The sequence below is a fragment of the Triturus cristatus genome, chromosome 7 (assembly GCF_964204655.1).
Source record: "Triturus cristatus chromosome 7, aTriCri1.1, whole genome shotgun sequence".
NCBI classification, from domain to species: domain Eukaryota; kingdom Metazoa; phylum Chordata; class Amphibia; order Caudata; family Salamandridae; genus Triturus; species Triturus cristatus.
The window spans coordinates 569,107,046-569,134,359 of NC_140590.1; the positions used below are offsets into that span (position 1 = coordinate 569,107,046).

Consider the following 27,314-nt stretch of genomic DNA (forward strand, 5'->3'; position numbering starts at 1 on the left):
CATAGCAGTACGATGAGATTTGGGATGAGCGAAAGGAGAGATGGAGGAGGGAACAGTCTCTAGAAAGGGATTCGGGAGATCAAAGCAGTAAAATTAGGTTTGGGATGAGTCAAAGGAGGGATACATGAGGGAAGAATTTAGAAAGGGTTTTTTTGGGTGATCATAGTAGTAAAATGAAGTTTGGGGAGAGCCAGGAGGAATAGAGGAGGGAAGATTCTAGAAGAGGTTATTTTTTAGATCATATTAGTAGAATGAGGTTTGGGATGAGTCAGAGAGTGGCGGTAGAGGATATATTGAGAAAGGTACATGGTGAGACAGAACAGTGCATTTGCAAGAGCGAAAGGTTTTTTTTCTTTCTTTCACAGTAGGAGTATTTGTGGAATTATTGTCTGTAGGGAAAAAAAATTAAAGTAGAAAAAACCCTGCAATTCTGCAATGTTGAAGTTTATAAATGCTTTGCGATTAAGAAGTAATCTTCATTGTAACAGGTTTTAGGGAAACTGTTATTTAGGAAACAATCCCAGCTTTTGCAAAATGTATAAAGGGTAGTTAAGGGGATGTTCAATGTCAGAACCAACTTTTAGAATGCAATTACAATTTGTAGTGAAAGATGTAAGTCATATTTTTTGTGTGAATGAAACACTGAAATTCTGCATTTTTGCAAATGAACCTGCCCCCGCTACACCCCCGCCAAAATAAATAATTTTACATATGCCCGAGCACGGGCATGGCCAGGAGCGGACCTCCCTACACGACAATCCAGGGACTGGGTGTGGACTTTGACCAGCCCAGGCATAATGTCATGATGGCCGCTCGAGTGCCGTCCATACACTGGAAGATGTCTCTTGGGTAAGTCTGTGGATTGTCCAAACCACCCTGCCACAGACTGGTTTGGCTGGGCGGTCTCAGGGGTATCTCACGCTCGACTTTGCCTCTAAAAAGACAGAGCAGCAACAACACTGGTAACATTTTACCACCATTTCTGATGCACAGTTCGAATTTTTGAACAAGAACAGTTGTGCATCAAAGTAATTTTAACTGACCCTTTTATTGTATTTATTATTCTTTTGTAACAATTTTAATTAATTGAACCAAATAAATGGTTCTACATTACAGTAGACCTGCAGCAGAGTTGCTCATGTCAGGCCAGCACAGAGATAAATCCAGTCATTTTAGAGTAAGTTGTGCTGGCGACAAATGTCCTGATAGTCCCCATGTCTCCAGGTCCATGGTCCCCTGGGATATACGAGCCTTGCAGCAGGTCCTAAACCACGGATGATGCCAGTAGGTAGAAGGCAATATTCCTATACAGGTGGGGAATGTGATGCGGGCAGAAACCCGTGGCATCATTAGATAGTGTGGATCTCTACTGCGGGCATTAACAGCTGGTAAATGCCCACAGCCCAATAATGCTTACATTCCAAGTCGTTCCATTAGCTGAGCCTGTCTCAACATGCCCCATCGGTGCCAGTGTCATTTCACCTTCATGCGTGCTTGTTTATAGCAGGAAATAGGATTAGAAGTGATGGCACCCGGAAAGTTTGTAGATAATTGCAGTTGCTCAGGGATGGGAAATGAAAGCGGAAGTCAGTGCTGAGAATATCAGATAGTGGATATACGAAGTGTATAATGAGGGGAACACTTCTTATTGGTAAACAACGGTTCAGCATCGGAGTATCGCCTTGCAACGTGTGGTCTGTGCTGTTCATGCCCACAAGGCAACACATGGCCTGGAGACGGAGAGATGCAGGAATCTGAAGGTCACATCCTACATCCAGGCTTTGACCTTATAGAGGTGGGGGAGAGGGAGAAAAGAGGTTGAGTGGGTGGGGCGAGAGATGCCATAAATAGATGCGGAAACAGGTGGGTTAATGCATTATGTATCAGGAGTGAACTACACCGCAGGAGAGGAACTAAGCACATCCGCCCTCTTGCCTCGCTTGCTCTCTCCCACCACTGTGTCTCGTTCCCTCTACTCTCTTGACACGCATTCTGTGACTTTCCGTGCCGGAGGGCTCCTGCCTGCACCCACACCAGGCACACACGGACGCGACTTGCACAGTAGCGGTGCAGTGGCCCCCTCACTGCCCTCCTGCCCCGCTCTCACTGCACCCCCTGCACCACTGACATCTGTGCCCTGTTTTCCAGGCCCTGCGCGCCTCCGCCTCGTCACACAGCTGCATGAAATTATTCTCAGCGACAAAAGCAAAGTCCCGGATCCGAGGGCCGCCTCCTCCTAAGTAAACAGCGCCTGCCACCGCGGCACCCAGCCCCGGGCTGCACCCAGGTGGAAAACACCGGGAACAGACGGCCCAGCCGGAGGGTGGGAGCGGGCAGGCGCGAGACGGGCGGGTGTGCGCGCGGCGCTGCTGCCAGGGGAAGCGGCTGGCTGCGGGTGAGGCGTTGTAGTAATATGCGGAAGTGCAGGTGGAGCTGCGAGGGTGACAGCGGAGGCCCAGGTCAGTAGAGTGTATGAGAGAGGTAACATTGCACTTTGAGCTTGAGAAATGAGCAGGGGCGTAGCTTCGGGTGGGGTGTTTTGCGGTGTTTGTATTTTCCGACAAATAGGTACGTCCAGGTGCTTTCAGTAGGGTATGGTGAGAGGTCTGTCGGATTCCACCAGAAGTCTTTCCATACACACAGACAAAAAGACACACGCTCTCGCCCTCTCTGTTTTGAAAGTCCTCAAAAATGTTATTTTACAAATATTGGGCCACATGCATCAACGAGAAACCTGCTCGCAAACGGGCAGATTAGCAGAATCTGCCCCTTTGCGACCGGTATTTTTGCATTTGGGATGCATCATCAGAAAATGCAAAAATCGCTATTTAAGGAATCTCTAAATAGCGATTCCTTAAATCGTGATTGAATTTAAGGAATCCCAAATTGAGATTCCTTAAATGCAATGCATGAAAGTTTAAAAATTAGCGATTTCGCTAATAGGGGGAGCAAATTACCATGAAGTTGAACTTCATGGTAATTTGCAAAAACTTTGAAAAATGCACTAAAGTGCATTTTTCAAAGTTCCATTTTACACACACACATGCCCTTGGGGCATGTGTGTGTGCAAGCTGTATTCATATGCAGATTTCAGGGGTGCAACAGGGTGTCCTTTTTAACGCCCTGGCACCCTTGAAATAGCATGAGCAATTTGCGATTCTCTAATTGAGATTAGCAAATTGAGAAAGTCCTCCCATTCATTCCTATGGGCCTCTAGGCCCATAGGAATCAATGGGGAGGTATTCCTTAATTGCGACTCGCAATTTGCGAGTAGCAATTAAGGAATGTTTAGAAATCGCTATTTTTGTAAGCGATTTCTACATGCATAGCCTTTTGCTATTCCTTATTAGCGAATCCTTATTTTTCGCTATTAAGGAATCGCAAATGGCATTGTTGATGCATGTGCCAGATTGTGTTTTGTCTCTTAATGCTCCTACCAATCCGCATTCCTTTCCATTTTCACTGCCCCATAGGCCTCTCTCATGCACCCTGCTTGTCATACACTGTATTTAAACATTATACCCCTGCCTGATTGCCGGCAAACCTTCAACTCACCCCTGACCCCCCCAAATCTTGATGACCAAGCTAGGCCCCTGGACATGAGCTGGGAATAAAGTATCACACCAGGCCCCGCCCCTCACTTCGCACGTTACAAGAACACTGGGAGTGCTAAAGCCTCGTGCAAGGCAGCCTGACCCTGGACAGAGCGCTCAGGAGTACTCGCGATGAGCCGTGTGCTCTTGTGGCAATCACGGGGGACTGAGTGTTTGTGAGCACCATTAAGCTGAGCGCTTTCACAGGGAAGCAAGTAATGAGGATCACTCGAGTTACTGAGATGGGTTTAGAGGATTAAAGGAAAAAGTATCCAGTGGCCCTGTCGGGAAAAATTCACTAGCCTGTTAGTTCTAACTATCCCCCCCCCACTAAAGTGACAAGCACTTGTAGAACAGTGTGTGTACTAGTGAGCTGAGTGCTCTCATGGGGGATAGAATGCTGGCCACCAGGGCTTTAAGTAGGATTAATAAACTGGGGGGGGTCTCTCAAAGGAGATTGACCAATGTAATTAAGGGTGTGGTTTGAAAATATTTAAGCTAAAAATCTGTGCTTAGCATAGTGGGCCGCCCAACTGTTATAGTGCCGATATCGGCAACCCACCCCGAAGCACACTTGGGTATTTAGTACATACTGCAATAAATAATCACGCCACACAAATTTTGTTGGAAAACAGTTTGCTGCAGGTTTATTTTATATATGAAGTATGCCAACGTGGTGGGTTAACATATGGGCGATCCAAGGGCAGGCAGCTCTGAGTAACCTGAGCTGCCCAACAGCCAGTGAACCAAACGGCACCGTGGCCTCCCCAATCAGTGCTATATCTGGGGATTTCCCCCCTTAAATACTGTGGACCACCAGTCTGCCTTTACTTCCGCCTTTTTAGGGGTGGAGCCTTGCAAGGCAAGCCCCCGGTTGCTTAGGCTTATAACCGCCAGAAGGACTAACGGGGTCGCAATGTTTCCATCAAGGGTCCTGCCATAAAGATTCCTGGGGTTTGCTGCTCCTGTCATTGCCTCCAGATATATAATACAATAAGTGGCATTATACCTACAACAAGCCAGGACTATTGGCTTTGTCAATGATTGTTAGCTGCATAAGATAAATATACAAAATGAAAACATACTTCTATGGCTTAGTTGTATATAATATTGAAAATGCTTTAGTACTTATGTGAGAGGTTTTGACCTAATCACTAGAGCTGCTCACTTTGGAAATAGGGTCGAGTCTCAGTGTCAGCTTCAACAGCCTGTGATTCAGAGCAAATCCCTTAGGGCCAGATGTAGGTGGCTAAATACCAATCGGTAACTCCGAAATTCGGTAAATTTCAGCGTTACTGACCGGTATTTAGCCATTCCTAATGTAGGTAAGGAATCGGTAAATAAGGAATCGGTAAATACCGATTCCTTTAATGCAATGTAGGAAGCACATTTAAGAGTGCTTTTGGGCCTTAAGAAATCGGTAATTACCACCAACTTCAAGTTGGTGTTAATTACCGATTTCCTGTAAAAAAACACTTTTTTGCTTTTTTAAGAGTGCTATGTGGCACACATCCATGCCCTTAGGGCATGGATGTGCGCCACATGTGCACACATGCACATTTCAGGGGTGCAACAAGGTGTCCTTTGGACACCCTGGAAATCTTGAAATACCTCCCAGTATTACCAATTCGGTAATACCGAATCGCTAATACCGAATGTCTTCACATTCATTCCTATGGGCCTCCAAGCCCATAGGAATGAATGGGTAGGTATTCCTTATTACCGAATCTCAAATACCGATTCGGTAATAAGGAATATTAAGGATTCGGAATTTTTTACCGAATCTTTACCTACATAGGAAATACCGATTTCTTAATACCGGTAACATTCGGTATTAAGAAATCGGTATTTCACATTTACCTACATCGGGCCCCTAATCTCACGGTGCTTACTAAAAAATGAAGATGTCCTTGTGTAATGTAACTAGTGCCCATGGAAAACGCTTCGAGTTCACGCAATAGAGATCTGCGAAAAAAAGTGACATCAAAAGCAGTGAACTGCTGCAGAGGTAAGATTTATTTTCCCACCCTGAGGTTGAGGGCAAAAACGGAAAGCCCGATAGGGACCCGTCTCAGCACCTGCTTTTTAGAGCTCCCGGTGATGAGCACCGGAAGGACCCGCCCACTAAATGCCCTACTGGCCACCATCTGTGAATCAAGGCCTTGGGGGCTCCTATGAGAGTGACTCTGGGGGCACTAGACCGGGGGCTCTCGTAGGGTATTGCGAGGTCAGGAGCACAATGAGTGGGGTGCTCGCAGGGGTGTCCCATGCTTGTGAGCTCTGCTGATTTGTGAGGCAGGGGAGGCTCCTCTGTTTGAGCGAAGGAGCGTCGCCCCACTTATAAATCCCCCCAAAGTCCCAGAGATGAAAAATAAAATAGTACTTACTTACCATTTTATTTTTATTCCCTAAGCCGAGAGTAAGGATGGGGGCAGGCTGCTGCTAAGTAACGGCGGCAGGGAGGAGGGTGGGGCTGGTATTGCACTGTTTAAAGTGCACATGTCTTTTTGGCCGACCGGCTTGCGACGGCCAGCCACACAGGCACACTTTGAATATCTCTAACCCAGCTGTCTTAAAACAGCTGGGTTAGAGCAAGCCAAAGCCTCCAGAGTGCTGTGGAGTGTCGAGTGAGGCCGCTCTCACCAACCCTAGTGCTGCTCTCATGCTGGTGAGAGCAGCACCAGGATTAGCCAAGGAGTTCCAGCACCGGCGAAAGAAGAGGCCCAGAGCGAGGACGTTACTAAGTTCGGTAAGTTTTATTTTATTATATTATTTTACACGCATGCACCCGCCCCCTACCTCCCCTTAGATGCCAGCCGCCACTCTTGTGAGGGATCAAACGTTGCTGGTGCAAGTTTGTAGGGTGATCTGGTGGAGCTAGGTTGCTGATAGCACTAGTTCACACGGTCATCTACCAGGGATTTAGGTGCTGGTGGCACGAGTTTGTAATTTGATCTCACTAGGGACTAGTTGGCAGTTTCCATGGTAGGGAATGGGTGCTGGGGGCACTAGTTTGGAAGGGGGATATGATAAGGGGCTATTTGACTATAGCATGAACTTGTCAAGGGATCTGATGGTGATCATGTACTGATGGCACTAGTTTCCTGGGAGATGGAGCAGAGGGAAGAATGCTGGTGGCACTAGTGATCAGAGTGATACAGTACAAGAACAAGTGTGAAAGGCACTTGCTTTTACACTGATCTGGTGGTGATCAAGAGCTGGTCGCATTAGATTGCAGGCTCATCTGGTGGAGGACTCAGGTGCTGGGGGCTCTTGTCTGAAGGCTCTTCTGGTGGAGGACTCAGGTGCTGCTGGCTCTCGTCTGCAAGCTCATCTGGTGGAGGACTCGGGTGCTGGGGGCTCTAGTCTGCAGGCTCATCTCGTGGAGGACTCAGGTGCTGGTGGCTCTAGTCTGCAAGCTCATCTGGTGGAGGACTCGGGTGCTGGGGGCTCTAGTCTGCAGGCTCATCTCGTGGAGGACTCAGGTGCTGGTGGCTCTAGTCTGAAGGGTCATCTGGTGGAGGACTAAGGTGCTGGTGGCTCTAGTTTGCATGCTCTTCCGGTGGAGGTTGCAGGTTTTTGGGGCTCTATTCTGAAGGCTCATCTGGTGGAGGACTTGGGTGCTGGTTTCTCTAGTTTGCAGGCTAATCTGGTGGAGGACTCAGGTGCTGGTGACTCTAGATTGCAGGCTTGTCTGGTGCAGGACTCAGGTACTGGTGGCTCTAGTTTGCATGCTCATCTGGTGGAGGACTTGGGTGCTGCTGGCTCTAGACTGCAGGCTTGTCCGGTGGAGGACTCAGGTGCTGGTGGCTCTAGATTGCAGGCTCATCTGGTGGAGGACTTGGGTGCTGGTGGCTCTAGTCAGCAGGCTCATCTGGTGGAGGACTCAGGTGCTGGTGGCTCTAGTTTGCAGGCTCATCTGGTGGAGGACTCAGTTGCTGGGGGTTATTGTCTGAAGGCTCTTCTGGTGGAGGACTCAGGTGCTGCTGGCTCTGGTCTGCAAGCTCATCTGGTGGAGGACTCGGGTGCTGGGGGCTCTAGTCTGCAGGCTCATCTCGTGGAGGACTCAGGTGCTGGTGGCTCTAGTCTGAAAGCTCATCTGGTGGAGGACTCGGGTGCTGGGGGCTCTAGTCTGCAGGCTCATCTCGTGGAGGACTCAGGTGCTGGTGGCTCTAGTCTGAAGGGTCATCTGGTGGAGGACTAAGGTGCTGATGGTCTAGTTTGCATGCTCTTCCGGTGGAGGTTGCAGGTTTTTGGGGCTCTAGTCTGAAGGCTCATCTGGTGGAGGACTTGGGTGCTGGTTTCTCTAGCTTGCAGGCTAATCTGGTGGAGGACTCAGGTACTGGTGGCTCTAGTTTGCATGCTCATCTGGTGGAGGACTTGGGTGCTGCTGGCTCTAGACTGCAGGCTTGTCCGGTGGAGGACTCAGGTGCTGGTGGCTCTAGATTGCAGGCTCATCTGGTGGAGGACTTGGGTGCTGGTGGCTCTAGTCAGCAGGCTCATCTGGTGGAGGACTCGGGTGCTGGTGCCTCTAGTCTGCAGGCTCATCGGGTGAAGGAGTCTGGTGCTGGGGCACTCGTTTGCAGCCTCATCTGGTGGATGAATCAAGTGCTGGTGGCTCTAGATTGCAGGCTCATCTGGTGGAGGACTTGGGTGCTGGTGGCTCTAGTCTGCAGGCTCATCTGGTGGAGGACTCTGGTGCTGGTGACTCGAGTCTGCAGGCTCATCTGGTGGAGGAGTCTGGTGCTGGTGACTCTAATCTGCAGGCTCATCTGGTGGAGGACTCTGGTGCTGGTGGCTCTAGTCTGCAGGCTCATCTGGTGGAGGAGTCTGGTGCTGGTGACTCTAGTCTGCAGGCTCATCTGGTGGAGGACTCGGGTGCTGGGGGCTCCTGTCTGCAGGCTCATCTGGTGAACGATGCAGGTGCTGGTGGCTCTAGTTTGCAGGCTCATTTGGTGGAGTAAGCAGGTGCTGAGTTTGAGATTGAGTTCAGATGACACTTGTTCACAGAATAATCTTAAAGTGATCAAGTGCTGATGATACTAATTTGTAGGGTGATGTGGTAGAGCGGTGGTTCTTAACTTGTTGACCGAAGACCCCTGAGTGTCTGCGACTGTTTTACAAAATTAAAAAATACTGACATTAATAAATTTAAATAAATAAAGTATACACAAATGAAGGAGCAAAATTGAAAAACTGAAACCTTTTTCCACATTTGCTGATGAATTAATCAAAATATTTCCATATTTGAGCATTTTTGGTGTGTTCCGGTTTGATATTTTTGTGCATTGTTTTTATGTTCAAATCATAGAAATTGCTCAGGTCGAGGGTCCCCAGGTTAAAAAAAATGACTCAGTGGGGATCCCTGGATTCCAGTAATGATTCAGCGGAGTCCACAGAAGTCAAAAGTTTAAGAACTGCTGTGGTAGAAGTGTGAGTGCTGGCATTAGGTCACAGTCTGATCAAGCTGGGATCGATTGCTAGTAGCATTAGTTTGCAGGGGGATATGGTGGGGATTGAGTGCCTATGGCGCTAGAATTCAGGGTACTCCAAAAGAGAATCAAGTGCTGATGGCATTAGTGAGAAGTGTGATCCAACAGAGAATCAAATGTGGAGGGAGTGAGTTTGCAAGGTGAGCTGGTGATCGGCTTCTGGTGGCGCTCGTTTGAAGGCTGATTTGGTAGAGGATCAGGTGCCAACTCAGTAGAGAATTGAGTGCTGATGACACAAGTTTACAAAGTGTTACAGCAAACAAATGATGGACGGAATGCTGACATTGCAAATATTCTCCCCCAGTCAAAAGATCTGGGTTAAATCCATTGTTCTTTTGCCCACTACGCCACCCTAGTTTGAACCCAGCCATGTGCAAATCAGTCTTGACCCTGTGCCTCATGGGAACAGTCCAGACCGAACTGCCAGGCCAGGTCCTCCCTGGACCAGAAACAAGCATCCTGGGACCGGTTTTAGGGTATGTCACCCTTCTTCAGCCAGGCTAGCTTGAATCCAGTGGCACAGTGAGCAAGGGACCCACGTCTGGGCATATCCATCCCACTTATGGCGAAAAGTGTTACAGCAAACAAATGATGGACGATGGATTTAGGCCCAGATCTCTGTACTGGGGTGAATGTATGACATTGTTCTGCATTCTGTCCAACAACTGTTGTTTTTGCATTTGTCACCCCGAGTGGGACGGGTATGCCCAGACGTGGGTCCCGTGCACTCCATGCCACTGGAATCTAGCTATCCTGGCTGAAGAGGGTTTAAACCCCGAAACCGGTCCTAGGATGCTTGTTTCCAGTCCAGGGAGGACCTGGCTTGGCAGTTCGGGCTGGACTGTTCCCATGAGGCAAAGGGTCAAGGCTGATTTGCATATAGCTGGGTTCAAACTAGAATGGCATGGTGAGCAAAAAAACGATAGATTTAGGCCCAGATCTCTGTACTGGGGTGAACGTATGAAATTGTTCTGCATTCTGTCCATCAACTGTTGTTTTTGCATTTGACACTAGTTTACAAAGCAGCCTTGTTGAGGTTAAGTCCTCGGGGCATTCATTTGTGGGCTGATCTGGCAGAGGGTCGAGTGCTGGCAATACTCATTTACAGAGTGATCTGCTAAGGATGAAGTGCTGATGGCACTTGTTTGTGGCTTATCTGCTGGTGATCGATGGATGTTGGCAGTAGTTGGAAGACTAGGGGTGCTCAAGGTACATTTGCAGGCTCCTCTGACGCCGGATTGAGTGCCTGTGGCACTAGTTTGCAGGGTGATCTGGTGAGGACTGAGTGCTGATGGCACTTGTCTGCAGGAAACGCCAATAGAAAATTGAATGTCAATAACTCTAGCGAGCAGGGTATCCCAGTAGAAGCTCAACACTCAAGAATGGCACTAGTTTGCACAGTGGACAGGTGGGGATATGGAGCTAATGGCGCTAGTCTGCAGCTGGATCTGATGAGGAAATGTAGGGCTGGTGACAGTAGTTCACAGGTTGACCCAATAGAGGATTGAGCGCTGATGGCACTAGGTTGCAGGTACTTCAACAGAAGAGTGAGTCTTGATAGCACTAGTGAGCAGGGTAGTGTGTCATCAGATCAAGGATGGTTGACATTATTTTGTATGGTGAACAGTTGGAGTTCAGGAGGTTGTGGAACTAGTTGTAGGTTGACCTGATGGAGGAAGTGAGGGCTGATGGCACTAATTAGTCAGATCCAACAGACTATTAAGTGCTGTTGGCTCTAGTATACAAAGTGATCTCATGGGGATCAGCTTAGCCGGATGATATGATAAAGGACCGAGTTCGGATGACACTAGTTTACAGAACGATCTGGCTGGGATTGCATGCTGGTGCCACTCGTTTGCAGGCTGGTCTCGAAGGGGAAGTGGGTGCTCGTGACTCTGGTTTAGTTAACGCCCTGGAGCTGATGCTGGTGGCAATACTGAGCCGTGTGATCCGGGAGAGTTTCCAGTGTGGCGGACACCGGTTTGCAGGGTGATCCAGGAGAGGATCGAGTGCTGCTGGTGCTACAGAGTCGGGGGTCCTGCAGTGGACTGAATATTGATGACCCATAGTCACCCATCCCACAAACACCACAGTAACACATTGACTGTAGAACGATGCACGGCAAACATCTCCAGATGATATCAAACAGCACCAGCTGTAACTGCCAGTGTGTGCACACCACACTCACATGATCACCCACCCACACGACAAGCTTCCTCAGGAGGCAGTCATGTGACTGGCGATAACAGACCAGAGCAGAGGGCTTGCATCAGAGATGAGAGGAAGCCTTCCCCCGGACACGTGCAACATCCTCCATGCTACAAAACCCGCCCTCACCACAGCGCTGCAACACACCCAGCACCCTCAGGAAGAGGGTGACACAGCAATCCCCAGCCCAACAAAACATACCTACTGCTTCCACTGAACACACCTTGCACACGTGACAAAACTCGTTACTGCATCCTCCACTCAATACAACGCACCCACGTCCTCCTGTCACCAGAGCATTGTTTCCTGCCTGTACAACACACCACGCACCTCCCAGCCTAGAAAACATACAGTGCACCCCCTACACAACGCATCCTAGTGCCGGACTGAGCTGGCCCATATAGCACTGGTATAAACCCGTTCGGCCACAGGTGCCGCTGGAGAGTCAATGGACCTGAAACAGTCTGGATTACCCTTTGCAAGCGGGGGTGGGGGGGGGCGGAGGCGGGGGGGGGGGGTGAGGGTTGAACTCAGGGCCGGCTTTAGCGCTGGTGGTGCCAGGTGCGACAATCACTTTTGGCGCCCCCATGTCCCATGACTGCCTCCTCGAAATCTCTCACTACCACCTGCAAAAGTGACCCTCATCTCTCCTATCATAAAGTATTGCTAAGCACAGAGCCCCCCTCCACAGGTCAGCGCCCAGTGTGGCCGCACCAGTCGCACTGCCCTAAAGCCGGCCCTGGTTCTACTCTGAACTGAGCAGGGGGTGCAGCTCAGCGGCGGCCACGCGCCGCGCAGCAGCAGCGGAGCCAGTGTGTGATGGGCCCTGGTGCAAGGAAGGAAATGGGCCCACTGGCTGTTCTTTGAATCATACCTAAAGCAACAATCTTAGCTCCGTGGACTCCTGGGGGCCGGTGCCACTGCACCTGCTGCGCCAGTGGAAGCTATGCCCCTGACACTCAGCACCCAGCCCTCTGAGTCAATGTGTCAAAGTCCCCTGAGCGAGATAAAAGCGAGCTGTCAAACTGCATGCAAGGGCGCCCCGAGGCCGTGCCTCGACATTCGCGGCACTCCTGTGACCTCCTCATATTCCGCATAGAAAGGTTCTTGTTGAGCAGGTTCCCCACAGTCTAGGCGACGCACAAAGCGGCACGAAACCACCGACGGCGTCTGTGTGAAGAGGGTCTGCTTATCTGATGGAAGCCGCTCCCCTACACGCATTCATGGGTGAGTCCCCTGTGGCCGCCCAGGGGCCCCGCGAGTGCTTTGTTCTTGTAGTTGTGACCCAGTGCTATGACACCCAGGACTACGTGTGCCTCACGCTACTTTAACACCTGTCAAGAAATACATCCAGACAAAACACGGCTGCACTCCTGGCTGTACAACACACCACGGCGCCTTCCCCTAGAAAATACCATGTGCATCCCCTTCATAGTACACCATGCATCCTCCACCGTACAATCCTTGCACCCCTGTTTGGAGGAGACCACCTGCATCCTCCAGTGTGCAATGCATGCACCACTGTGTGGAGGGCACCCCCTTCATCCTCCATTCTACAATGCACGCACCACTTTATGGAAGACGCCCCCTCCATCCTCCAGCGTGTAATGCATGCACCACTGTGTGGAGGGCACCCCTTCATCCTCCAGTCTATAATGCACGCACCACTTTATGAAAGACGCTCCCTGCATCCTCCAGCGTGTAATCCATGCACCACTGTATGGGGGGCACCACTGCATCGTCCATTCTACAATGCACGCACCACTTAATGTAAGTCACCCCCTCCACCCTCCAGTGTGTAACACATGCACCACTGTGTGGAGGGCGCCCCTGCATCCTCTAGTGGACACAGCATGCACCACTGTGTGGAACACACCCCCTGCATCTGCCAGTGTGAAATACATGCACCACTGTGTGGAGGACACCCCCTGCATCCACTGGGGTGTAATGCGTGCACCACTGTGTGGACGACATTCCATGCACCCTCCAGTTTTCAAAGCATGCACAACTGTATGGAGGACATCCCCTGCATCCTCCAGTGTACAATGCATGCACAACTGTATGGAGGACACCCCCTGCATCCTCCAGTATGCAGTGCATGCACCACTGTGTGGAGGGCACCCCCTTCATCCTCCATTCTACAATGCATGCACCACTTTATGGAAGACGCCCCCTGCATCCTCCAGCGTGTAATGCATGCACGACTGTGTGGAGGGCACCCCAGCATCCTCCAGTGGACAAAGCATGCACCACTGTGCGGAAAACATCCCCTGCACCTGCCAGTGTGAAATGCATGCACCACTTTGTGGAGTGGAGAACACCCCCTTCATCCTCCATTCTACAATGCACGCACCACTTTATGGAAGACGCCCCCTGAATCCTCCAGCATGTAATGCATGCACCACTGTGTGGAGGGCACCCCTTCATCCTCCAGTCTATAATGCACGCACCACTTTATGAAAGACGCTCCCTGCATCCTCCAGCGTGTAATCCATGCACCACTGTATGGGGGGCACCACTTCATCCTCCATTCTACAATGCACGCACCACTTTATGGAAGACGCCCCCTGAATCCTCCAGCATGTAATGCATGCACCACTGTGTGGAGGGCACCCCTGCATCCTCCAGTGGACAAAGCATGCACCACTGTGCGAAAGACCCCCCCTGCATCTGCCAGTGTGAAATGCAAGCACCACAGTGTGGAGGACACCCCATGCATCCTCCAGTATGCAGAGAATGCACAACTGTATAGAGGACATCCCCTGCATCCTCCAGTGTACAATGCATGCCCCACTATATGGAGGACACCACCTACATCATCCTGTGTGCAATGCACGCACCACTATATGGAGGACACCACCTACATCATCCTGTGTGCAATGCACGCACCACTGTATGGAAGTCACCCCTTGCATCCTCCAGTGTGCAATGCATTCACCACTGTATGGGGGACATCCCCTGCATTCTCCAGTGTACAATGCATGCACCGCTGCATGGAGGACACCCCCTGCATCCTCCAGTATGCAGCGCATGCACCTCTGTGTGGAGGACACGCCTTGCATCCTTCAGTATGAAAAGCATGCACAACTGTATGGAGTACACCCCCTGCATCCTCCAGTGTGCAATACATGCACCACTGTATGAAGGACACCTCGTGAATCCTCCAGTGTACAATGCTCACACCACTGTATGGAGGTCACCCCTTGCATCCTTCAGTGTGCAATGCATGCCCCACTCTATGGAACGACACCACCTACATCATCTTGTGTGCAATGCACGCACCGCTGTATAGAGGTCACCCCTTGCATCCTTCAGTGTGCAATGCATGCACCACTGTATGTAGGACACCTCGTGAATCCTCCAGTGTACAATGCATGCACCGCTGTATGAAGTACACCCCCTGAATCCTCCAGTGTACAATGCATGCACCACTATATGAAGGACACCCCCTGCATCCTCCAGTGTACAATGCATGCACCACTGTATGAAGGACACCCCCTGAATCCTCCATTGTACAATGAATGCACCAATGTATGAAGGACACCCCCTGCATCCTCCAGTGTAGAATGCATGCACCACTGTATGAAGACACTCCCTGAATCCTCCAGTGTATAATGCATGCACCACTGTATGAAGGATACCCCCTGCATCCTCCAGTGTACAATGCATGCACCACTGTATGAAGGACACCCTCTGCATCCTCCAGTGTACAATGCATGGACTGCTGTATGAAGGACACCCCCTGCATCTTCCAGTGTACAATGCATGCACCGCTGTATGAAGTACACCCCCTGCATCCTCCAGTGTACAACACATGCACCGCTGTATGAAGGACACCCCCTGCATCTTCCAGTGTACAATGCATGCACCGCTGTATGAAGTACACCCCCTGAATCCTCCAGTGTACAATGCATGCACCACTGTATGAAGGACACCTGTGAATCCTCCAGTGTACAATGCTCACACCACTGTATGGAGGTCACCCCTTGCATCCTTCAGTGTGCAATGCATGCCCCACTCTATGGAACGACACCACCTACATCATCCTGTGTGCAATGCACGCACCGCTGTATAAAGGTCACCCCTTGCATCCTCCAGTGTGCAATGCATGCGCCACTGTATGGAGGACACATCATGAATCCTCCAGTGTACAATGCATGCACCACTGTATGAAGGATACCCCCTGCATCCTCCAGTGTACAATGCATGCACCACTGTATGAAGGACACCCCCTGCATCTTCCAGTGTACAATGCATGCACCACTGTATGAAGGACACCCCCTGAATCCTCCAGTGTACAATGAATGCACCAATGTATGAAGGACACCCCCTGCATCCTCCAGTGTAGAATGCATGCACCACTGTATGAAGGACACTCCCTGAATCCTCCAGTGTACAATGCATGCACCACTGTATGAAGTTCACCCCCTGCATCCTCCAGTGTACAATGCATGCACTACTGTATGAAGGACACCCCTGAATCCTCCAGTGAACAATGCATGTACCACTGTATGGAGGACACACCCTGCATCCTCTAGTGTGCAATGCATGCACCACTGTATGAAGGACACCCCCTGCATCCTCCAGTGTACAATGCATGCACCACTGTATGAAGGACACCTCCTGCATCCTCCAGTATGGAATGCGTGCACCACTGTATGAAGGACACCCCATGAATCCTCCAGTGTACAATGTGCGCACCACTGTATGAAGGACACCCCCTGCATCCTCAAGTGTATAATGCATGCACCACTGTATGAAGGACACCCCCTGCATCCTCTAGTGTACAATTCATGCACCACTGTATGAAGGTCACCCCGTGAATCCTCCAGTGTACAATGCATGCACCACTGCATGGAGGACACCCCCTGCATCCTTCAGTGTACAGTGCACGCACCACTGTATGAAGGACACCCCATGCATCCTCTAGTGTGCAATGCATGCACCACTGTATGGGGGACATCCCCTGCATCCTCCAGTGTAAAATGCATGCACCACTGCATGAAGGACATCCCCCTGAACCCTCCAGTGTACAATGCATGCACCACTGTATGAAGGACACCCACTGCATCCTCCAGTGCACAATGCATGCACCACTGTATGAGGGACACCCCTGAATCCTCCAATGAACAATGCATGTACCACTGTATGGAGGACACACCCTGCATCCTCTAGTGTGCAATGCATGCACCACAGCATGAAGGACACCCCTGAATCCTCCAGTGAACAATGCATGTACCACTGTATGGAGGACAGCCCCTGCATCCTCTAGTGTGCAATGCATGACCCACTGTATGAAGGACACCCCCTGCATCCTCCAGTGTACAATTCATGCACCACTGTATGAAGGACACCTCCTGCATCCTCCAGTGTGGAATGCATGCACCACTGTATGAAGGACACCCCATGAATCCTCCAGTGTACAATGCGCGCACCACTGTATGAAGGACACCCCTGCATCCTCAAGTGTACAATTCATGCACCACTGTATGAAGGACACCCCCTGCATCCTCTAGTGTACAATGCATGCACCACTGTATGAAGGTCACCCCGTGAATCCTCCAGTGTACAATGCATGCACCACTGCGTGGAGGACACCCCCTGCATCCTCTAGTGTGCAATGCATGCACCACTGTATGGGGGACATCCCCTGCATCCTCCAGTGTAAAATGCATGCACCACTGCATGAAGGACACCCCCTGAACCCTCCAGTGTACAATGCATGCACCACTGTATGAAGGACACCCACTGCATCCTCCAGTGCACAATGCATGCAGGACACCCCCTGCATTCTCAAGTGTACAATGCATGCACCACTGTATGAAGGACACCCCCTGCATACTCCAGTGTACAATGCATGCACCACTGTATGAAGGACACCCAAATATCCTCAGCTTTACAAAACACAAGTACATCCTACAGTACACGCAACGTGCATCTTCCACCCCACAAAACACAACCTGCGCCCTCAAATCTACAATACACCCTTGCATCCTTTAGCTGTAAAACACACCCTGCATCTACACACTACAACCATGCCCTGCACGCTCAACGATATACTTCCTGCATACTTACAATACAAAACACCCTTCACCATTCGTCTAGGAAACACACTCTGCGCCCTTTAGCCTTTAATACAAGCCATCCCCTGCACACCCACTCCGCTAAGTACTCCCTGCAGCCATATAATACAGCACACCCTTCAACGATGCACCTCCTGCATCCTTACAATACAAAACACAACTTGCACCCTTCATCTTTACAATACAAAACACACAGTGCACACCCCACTCCATGCATCCGACAAATTAAACCATGCATCCATCCATGAAATAAACACACACTGCATCACCTCTCCCACGGTGCACCCCTGCAACCTTACAATGCAATAGACACACTGAACCTGCAGCGAGGCGAATGGCAAATGGGGAGACACGTGAGGGAGCAGTGTGGACGAATGTTTGGATGATGTACGCGAAAGGGCAGTGCGAGAAGTAAGGAATTAGTTGCTGAGGCGCCTGTGGAGGGAGTGTGTGGAGAGGCAGGTGAGGTAAGTGAAAGGGAAAAGCAGGTGAGGTAAATTAGGGTAGTAGTAAGCCGCGCATGGGCGGACACGGACCTTGTAAGCTACGTCGTAGTCCTCGGACCCGGAAAGGCTCCGGCACACGGGTCTCTTGGAGGGGGCTCCGTTCTCCGCTCGGTCTGCACGCACTCCCATTGAGGACCGGACCGAAGCCCGTGGGCCCGGCATGGTCCCACCGTGGGCAGCACCGGAGCAGAGGGGCGGCCTCGCAGGGTAGGAGGCGGAGGAAGGAGCGCGCGGACCCAGCTTCGAGAGTAGAAACACCCGGGCACACCCCTTCACAGGGAGGAGGAACAGCCACACGCAGCGCCTCCCAGGAGGGCAGCAGCACCCGGGCCCACGCCGAGAGGGACACCCGAGGCACTCTTCACTGGGGAGGAGCGACACCCAGGCAGCGTCCCTCCCTGGGGAGGAGGAACACTATGCCAGACCCCGGGGAGTAACACGCAGGTAGATCCCTCCTTCCAGAGATGAACCTAGGGAAGACCACCAGGCAGCAGATGCATAGATCCAAGGGGAGGAACACCGAAACCCACCCAGGCAGACATACCAACTCGAGAGGAGCCAGCAACTCCCTGAGTGAGACCACCCTCCACCGCCCCACTCCCCCCATGTGGCGCGCAGAACCCCGTACACCTCAACTCGCACCCGGTCACGTCTGCGCGCTCTCCCGCCTCCACCGCAGCTCTCCCGAGGGTCCTCGTTCACAGTGACTCTAACTGTCCTTTATCGTGACTGGCAGGGCCGGCCCTTAGCACGGGCGAGCTGGGCCCAGGGCGCCACTATTCGGAGGGGCGGACGGAGCTGTGTGCATTGAGGAAATGCCAACAGCAGCACCCCTGTCGTCTTGTTCCAGCCTTGTCCATGCCCCTGATTGCTCGTTTGTGTCTGCCTGTGAGTGGTGGTAATCCTTCATTATCATAGGGTGGGCAATGTTTTTAGCACTCTCGCCCTCCCTTCACCCTGCGACCCCTGCTGACATCAACAAAAAACCCATCCTCTGCGTGAGGCAGCTACGCTATCCATGATGTAGGTGCGCTGGGGAAAATCCGGGGATGTTTGTGTTCAGGGGCCAGTCCCTGCTCATCCAGGTACTGACCAGTGAACACAAAAGGGCCCCCTTTAGCCCCATTTAATTCACCACAATGAGCAAGGGCGCTAAAAGTTTCTTCGCCCAGGGCGCTATTTAAACAAAGGCCGGCTCTAGCGACAGGCCGCATCAATGCCAAGTTTCAGATTACTGACGTAAGACATTTCTGCGGTTTCAGTGCACTCACGAGTAACATTCTAATACCAAATGAGTGACACTTCGTTTCTCCCAAGTAAATCAAAGCAGTAACTCGTATTTTGTGCCTCTGTAGTCGTTTTCGACGATTATAAAGACATTTACATAACAGTCGCCACAAACTCATAAAGAATCTTAAAAATCCAATGAAAACGAAGCATGACCGGTGTTACAGGTGAGAGGCCATGCGAAACTGCCAGGCCAGCGCATAATGGAAGTGGAGGAAAGCTGACGGCCACGAAACTCATTCGTGCATACCGCAGGCTAAACGAGCAGACCGCAGCAAAATGTCCTGCTTACCTCAATTAAGCGGTCATACAGCAATGCGATTCCTCCTACTGGCTGCGGAAAAGTAAGACTGTAGTAATACCCAGATAGATGCAACGTGAAGCACTTCAAAGAACTAAGCCAACCTTGGAATCAGCCAGTGTATGCACAATGGCAGAAGGAAAACAATTGTGGGCGGTAGACACAGATGGAAGCGCCCCAAACCTGCTCTAAAACACAAGTTGATGGTTACCCTTAGGAGTCAACCTGCTCTTAGTTCCATTATGGGCACAAGACCCACACCACGGCAGAATAAGCATGCATGAATAAATACACCACACAATTTTTGTTTGGGAGAAAGTTATTGCTGCAGGTGTATTACATACAAAAGTATGCAACATACGGTGGGTTATCTTACGGGCGATCCAAGGGCAGGCAGCCGTACTAACCTATGCTGCCCTGCCCGCCTGATGAGCCAAGCACTGTGGAAAAAACCCCAACCAGCACTACCCTTATCGGGGTGATCCCCTTACTGAATCACGTGACACATTGGTCCCTTATTACTCACGCCCCTTTCAGGGCGGAGCGAAGCAAGGCAAGCCCCCGGTTGTTCAGGCCCACAACCGCCCTACGGACTAACGGGGCGCCGACGTCATTGTTCCAGGACCCTCTCCTGAGGCTCCTGTGGGTTTGGCTCTGGCACCCCTATTGTGCTCTTGCAGAGGTATTTTCTGTACCCAGCCTGCTTCCAGATCGCCCTGTAACTCCTCCACAGCTCTGGAGGCGGCCCCCGTCGCCTACCGAGCCCCCCACCAACCAACAGCACTTTATTCACTTGCACCCGGCTCCCTCCAGTGTCTCTTGCATGTCCAAGAGGAACAGGTCCATTCCAACCTGTGACAAGTGAACCATATCGGCATCAAAATAGCCTCTCCCCTTCATTTTGATCAGCTCATGTCTGATAAACCCAAGACCTCTTTGGTCTGCGAACTTGCGCATTGCACTATTCACCCTTAAGCGGGAATGTTCAACAGCTTCGTTGGACTCAGCCCCGTGCCAGGCCAAGCGTGGCACTATTTCAGACCAAAAAAGCTCACATTGTCCCATGCGCTTGCTAATCTCCCCCAGGTCAGTCTTCATCGCCTGTAAGAGAGCACCCCTGCCCATGGAAGTGAGATCGTTGCCTCCCAGGTGTATTATCAAGATGTTGGGAAACCTTCCCGCCCTGCCAGGCCCTGTTCTAGCCTGTTCAGTAGGCTGGACCATCTCATGCCGGGGGAAACGCCACCAGACCAAGTTAGTATGTGGGAAACCCTGCATCCACTTCCTGCGCGCCGCCCACTGGGCCAGTCTGGCGACGAACGAGTGGCCGATCACCCACACTTGGAATCCTGGCAACATAAATGGATGCAATTTTCACACACTTATTTAATACTTTTCGTATTTGCAAAAGGCATTACATGTTATGCTGTTCATCTTCACTGCACACATATATACAGGACGCCAAATCCGTCACTGTAATTCACTGCACACACATTACAACAGTCCCTTGTCGCGGGGGGGGGGGGAGGGGGGAAGCCAATGACACGCTGCCAGTAGCTGTCCCACTCAAGGACGAATGTAGCGCTTGAAGCAACGGGATTCCCAGCGACCCACTTTCTTTATGCTTTCCTGTCCCATGCCCGCCTTAAATGCTGCAGTAGCAGCCCCAATCCTAAATGAATGACTCAAAAACCTCCTGCCAGGGCCGGAAAGCCCTGCACACCCGAGGCAAGCTCCCATGACCTTATCCATTTGAAATTTAGAGAGAGGCACTTGATCCACATGTATCAGAAAGTAACCCGCGACCTTAGGGCAGATAGCCAAGTACTCTTTGACTCTCGCCACAGGGCAGTATCTGGGGTCACCCAGTGGCATTAGCACTATGTCCCTCCCCTTCCCAGCTTGGTCAGTTTTAGACCTCCTGAGGTGGATCACCAGCCTATCTGACACACATACGTCGTGGCTGCCTAATGCGTCTCCTGACTGGTCGTTTTTTGCCCTAGCCACCAATTCGCTAGTTAGTAATGCCCCAAAGAACGCGAGGCAAAACGCTGCTGCGAAGAGTCGAGCCTCAAAATGTGAAACGGTGACCTGTTCTACCACGTCTAGTATCGCCTGGAGTGTGTGGAACTCGATGGGGGCCCTGGTGTCGGGTACTCTGACTTCTTCCCTAGCCCACCCTTTTAAAGCTGCTGAGATCAGGAAGGACTTAGTGGGATCTTGTTCACCTCTCAATTTGGCGTCATGGGTTACAGCTGACAAATGACCCCGCACCCACGAGTGATTCTTCCCCTGCCTTTTTGCCCAGAGTACGAAACCCTGCACCCGTTGCTCTAGGGGATGCGCGGCTTGGCCCAGTGTCATTGAAATGTTATGAAAAGTTGATAGCTGGTTTCTGTATCTTTTCCTGGTCCCTGGTGCGAGAGAACATTCGCCCATCGCTCTTAGCTGCTGTTCCATCGCAGAAGTCTCCATAGCTGCGCAGGGAAAGGGGTCATCGTCGCTCTCGCTCGTGGCCAGGCCTCCCGGAAACGGAGCCACTGAAATCGAGAGAGAGCGTCAGCCGCTACATTCTTTACCCCCTCGATGTGACGTGCCCTAAACTCTACATTGCAGCGCATGCAGGCCCTGATCAGCTCCCTTAACAGGCACAGAACCAGAGGGCATTTGGCTGTCTGCCCATTGATGGCTTGTACCACCACCATGTTATCAGACCAGAATACCACCCTCCTGGCTGACAACGCCTCTGGCCACAGATGTAGTGCGATGACAATGGGAAAGAGTTCTAGTACTGTTATTTTTGCTGTTATGTTCTTCCTGCGCCAAGCATTGGGCCATTTTTGAGCGCACCATTCGCTGTCCATTATGACGCCGAACCCCTCCCTGCCTGACGCATCCGTGAACAGGCAAATGTCTGGGCTACCAGCCCAGGGGGATCTCCAGATGACTGTGCCATTAAAACTCAGCAGAAACTCATGCCACATGAGGAGGTCCTCCTTTAGACCCTTCGTTAGTCTAACCATGTGATGCTTTTTTCGCACATTGGCTGTGGCCCTCGCTAGTCTCCTTGCAAAGACTCTGCCCGCCGGGACTATCCTGGATGCCCACTGTAGGAAACTGCTAAACACCTCGAAGTAAGCGCAGGAAACTGTGCAACCCATCGGCATGCATTTGTCAAAGTAAAATTTGCTCTGCCACTTAAAGCCCAGCAGATGGTGACTATCAGGGTGCACTGGGAGCAGGCGGAAGGCTGACTCTATGTCAGCCTTCGCCAGCCATGCACCCCTCCCTGCTCTTCTGACCATGTCTACCGCCATGTCAAAAGAACAGTACGACACAGAACATTTTCCTTCCTCAAGCCAGTGATTCACTGAGTTGCCTTCTGGGTAAGATAAGTGATGTATGAGGCGGAACGACCCGGGTTGTTTTTTGGGGACCACCCCCAGGGGAGACACCAAGAAATTATCAAGTGGGGGGGGGGAGAAATGGCCCTGCCACCCTCCCCAAAGCCCTCTCCTTCATGATTTTTTCATGCACCACATGCGGAAGTTCCTTGGCTGACCTCAGGTTTTCTGTGTCCCTGACAACTAGGGGCCCCTGGTATGGAATCCTGAATCCATCTATGAAACCCTCAGCCAAAATCTTGGTGTCCTTTTCGTTGGGGTACGCCCTGAGCAAGGGGATGAGGGTGTCAATGCAAATTGGTGAGGGTCCCTTTACTGCGGAAACCTTACAATCAGTGAAGTCAGGCGCTGTGGGCCTGACCCCTGTGCCCCCACAGCCGGTCGCTCCCCCTCACTGCTCTGCCTACCTGTCGCTGCCTGGCACCTGCCCACCCTGTTACCACCGCCTGACGCCACTCACCTGGTTCACGCCGCTGCCGCCTCCTGCCTCCTGCTTCCTGCCTGTCGCTTCCTGCCGCTGCTGCCCCTCCTCGCCCGCTGACCTCCGACGCTGCCCCGGTGACTTCCGCTCCGTTTTTTCCCGCCGTTTTCGCCACCGCTGACCCGCTCTCCTCCTTCCTGCTCCCGCCTGCAGTCCCCGCCTCCCCCCTCTGCCCATTGGACAACCCGCTCCCGCCTCCCAGCTGACCCTCCCTCCCGGCTCCTTATTTAAAGGGACAGTAGCGGGCTGGTCAGTGTGACCCCTGTGCCCCCACAGCCGGTCGCTCCCCCTCACTGCTCTGCCTACCTGTCGCTGCCTGGCACCTGCCCACCCTGTTACCACCGCCTGACGCCACTCACCTGGTTCACGCCGCTGCCGCCTCCTGCCTCCTGCTTCCTGCCTGTCGCTTCCTGCCGCTGCTGCCCCTCCTCGCCCGCTGACCTCCGACGCTGCCCCGGTGACTTCCGCTCCGTTTTTTCCCGCCGTTTTCGCCACCGCTGACCCGCTCTCCTCCTTCCTGCTCCCGCCTGCAGTCCCCGCCTCCCCCCACTGCCCATTGGACAACCCGCTCCCGCCTCCCAGCTGACCCTCCCTCCCGGCTCCTTATTTAAAGGGACAGTAGCGGGCTGGTCAGTGTGACCCCTGTGCCCCCACAGCCGGTCGCTCCCCCTCACTGCTCTGCCTACCTGTCGCTGCCTGGCACCTGCCCACCCTGTTACCACCGCCTGACGCCACTCACCTGGTTCACGCCGCTGCCGCCTCCTGCCTCCTGCTTCCTGCCTGTCGCTTCCTGCCGCTGCTGCCCCTCCTCGCCCGCTGACCTCCGACGCTGCCCCGGTGACTTCCGCTCCGTTTTTTCCCGCCGTTTTCGCCACCGCTGACCCGCTCTCCTCCTTCCTGCTCCCGCCTGCAGTCCCCGCCTCCCCCCACTGCCCATTGGACAACCCGCTCCCGCCTCCCAGCTGACCCTCCCTCCCGGCTCCTTTTAAAGGGACAGTAGCGGGCTGGTCAGTGTGACCCCTGTGCCCCCACAGCCGGTCGCTCCCCCTCACTGCTCTGCCTACCTGTCGCTGCCTGGCACCTGCCCACCCTGTTACCACCGCCTGACGCCACTCACCTGGTTCACGCCGCTGCCGCCTCCTGCCTCCTGCTTCCTGCCTGTCGCTTCCTGCCGCTGCTGCCCCTCCTCGCCCGCTGACCTCCGACGCTGCCCCGGTGACTTCCGCTCCGTTTTTCCCGCCGTTTTCGCCACCGCTGACCCGCTCTCCTCCTTCCTGCTCCCGCCTGCAGTCCCCGCCTCCCCCCACTGCCCATTGGACAACCCGCTCCCGCCTCCCAGCTGACCCTCCCTCCCGGCTCCTTTTAAAGGGACAGTAGCGGGCTGGTCAGTGTGACCCCTGTGCCCCCACAGCCGGTCGCTCCCCCTCACTGCTCTGCCTACCTGTCGCTGCCTGGCACCTGCCCACCCTGTTACCACCGCCTGACGCCACTCACCTGGTTCACGCCGCTGCCGCCTCCTGCCTCCTGCTTCCTGCCTGTCGCTTCCTGCCGCTGCTGCCCCTCCTCGCCCGCTGACCTCCGACGCTGCCCCGGTGACTTCCGCTCCGTTTTTCCCGCCGTTTTCGCCACCGCTGACCCGCTCTCCTCCTTCCTGCTCCCGCCTGCAGTCCCCGCCTCCCCCCACTGCCCATTGGACAACCCGCTCCCGCCTCCCAGCTGACCCTCCCTCCCGGCTCCTTATTTATGACGCCCCCTGAGCGACCGCGCAGCGGACGCGCGCAGCGGGAGCGCCGATTGAGCACCGAAGGTAAGCCCGTCTGCGCCCGTCCGTGCCTGGACCGCGCCCAGCGCCAGACCCCCTGGCCCCCGCGCCCGCCAGCCTCCCCGCAGGACCTACGACTTCACTACGCTCATCGCACTCAAAACCGCCCGAGCCCCCGGGTGCTACCGAGCGTCCCCGCGACACACCCATGGACCCTTCGCCTGCCGATCCTGCAACTTCTCCTGCCTCCAAACAAGCACCACGCCCACCAAGACGGACAACAGCAACCACCTCAAGTGCATCCTGATCAACACACGCTCCGTCCACAGACACGCCGTGGAACTCTGGAACCTCCTCGACACCGCATCTCCAGATGTCGCCTTCCTCACGGAAACCTGGACGAACACCTCCTCAGCCCCCGACATCGCCATAGCCATCCCGGACGGCTACAAGATCATCAGGAGGGATCGCGTCAACCAGACCGGAGGAGGGATCGCCATCGTACACAAAGACACCACTCGCATCTCGACTGACTCCACCGACGCATTCAACACCGCCGAATACCTGCACTTCCAGATCCACACCGACCCCAAGACTACCCTCAGAGGCACCCTCATCTACAGACCCCCGGGACCACGCGCACAGTTCTGCGAAGACATCACGGACTTCATCAGCCCTCACGCCCTCCCCTCCGCCGACTACATCCTCCTCGGGGACCTCAACTTCCACCTGGAGAACAACAACGACCGCAACACGACCACCCTGCTGGACAACCTCGCCAACCTCGGACTCCAGCAACTGGTCAACACCCCCACCCACCACGCCGGCCACACGCTCGACCCCCTCTTCTCATCCAGCAAGCACGTCACCTTCAGCCACTGCACCGGACTCCACTGGACTGACCACAGCTGCGTCCACTTCAGCTTCAAGAAGAACACGGTCCAGCACCACCCGAAGCAGGTTCCCCACAGAAACTGGAGCAAGATCACCGTCGACCAGCTCACCACCTCCCTCAGCCAGAACCCACCGGTCAGGACAACGGACCCTAACACAGCAGCCCTCGACCTCACGCAATGGCTGACCTCCTGTGCCAACGACCTCGCCCCACTGAAGAACCCACTCACCAGGCCCAGAAGCAAGAAGGCCCCCTGGTTCACCGACGAACTCAAGGACTCCAAGAAGGCCTGCCGCACCCTCGAGAAGGCCTGGCGCCTCGACAAGACCACCGACAACATGACCGCCCTCAAACTCGCCACCCGCAGACATCATCAGCTCATCCGCACCACCAAGAAGAAATCTTTGAAGGAACGACTGGACAAGAACGCCCATGACAGCAAGGAGCTCTTCAACATCGTCAAGGAGTTCTCCAACCCCAGCGCCGGCAACAACGACATCACTCCCTCGCAGGACCTCTGCGACTCCCTCGCCTCGTACTTCCACCGCAAGATCGCCGACATCCACAACAGTTTCGGCGCTCCACCCCCGCACCCATCGACCGAACCTACACACCCCGCCGCTATCCTCCAGACATGGACCAAAGTGGCCACCGAAGACACGACACGCATGATGAACACCATCCACTCCGGATCTCCGACCGACCCATGCCCCCACCATGTCTTCAACAAGGCCGCCTCTACCATCGCACCTCACCTCCGAGACATCCTCAACGCCTCCTTCGACACAGCCACCTTCCCGGAGAGCTGGAAGCACGCCGAGCTCAGCGCACTACTGAAAAAACCAACAGCGGACCCGACCGACCTCAAGAACTTCCGCCCAATCTCGCTCCTTCCATTCCCTGCCAAAGTCATCGAGAAGGTAGTCAACAAGCAGCTGGCCGCCTTCCTCGAGACGAACGGATCCCTCGACCCATCGCAATCCGGATTCAGAGCCAACCACAGTACCGAGACCGCCCTCATCGCAGCCACCGACGACATCCGAGCCCTGCTCGACAAAGGTGAAACAGCGGCACTCATCCTCCTTGACCTCTCCGCAGCATTTGACACTGTCTGCCACCGCACCCTAGTCCAACGCCTCAATGACACCGGCATCCAGGGGACTGCTCTGGAATGGATCATCTCATTCCTCTCCGGCAGAACACAGAGAGTACGCCTCCCTCCGTTCCGCTCTGAGGCCACCGAAGTCATCTGCGGCGTCCCGCAAGGATCGTCGCTCAGCCCCACTCTCTTCAACATCTACA

General features: G+C 53.2%; 1 protein-coding gene across 3 annotated transcripts in view; it reads right to left on the reverse strand.

Moving 5' to 3' along the window:
- Nucleotides 1–27,314, reverse strand: part of RAB37 (RAB37, member RAS oncogene family) — a 399,852-nt gene that overhangs the window by 142,638 nt on the left and 229,900 nt on the right. Inside the window, exon 1 of one of the 3 annotated variants that reach the window (XM_085617096.1) lies at nucleotides 17,913–18,210. The exons of 1 other annotated variant lie outside the window; for it this stretch is intronic. In XM_085617096.1, coding sequence (XP_085473222.1) covers nucleotides 17,913–18,044 — 132 coding nt within the window. In that variant the 5' untranslated portion in view covers nucleotides 18,045–18,210. Of the gene's footprint in view, nucleotides 1–17,912; nucleotides 18,211–27,314 lie in introns of those variants that run through there. One more of the 3 variants, XM_085617095.1, reaches the window with a different exon arrangement.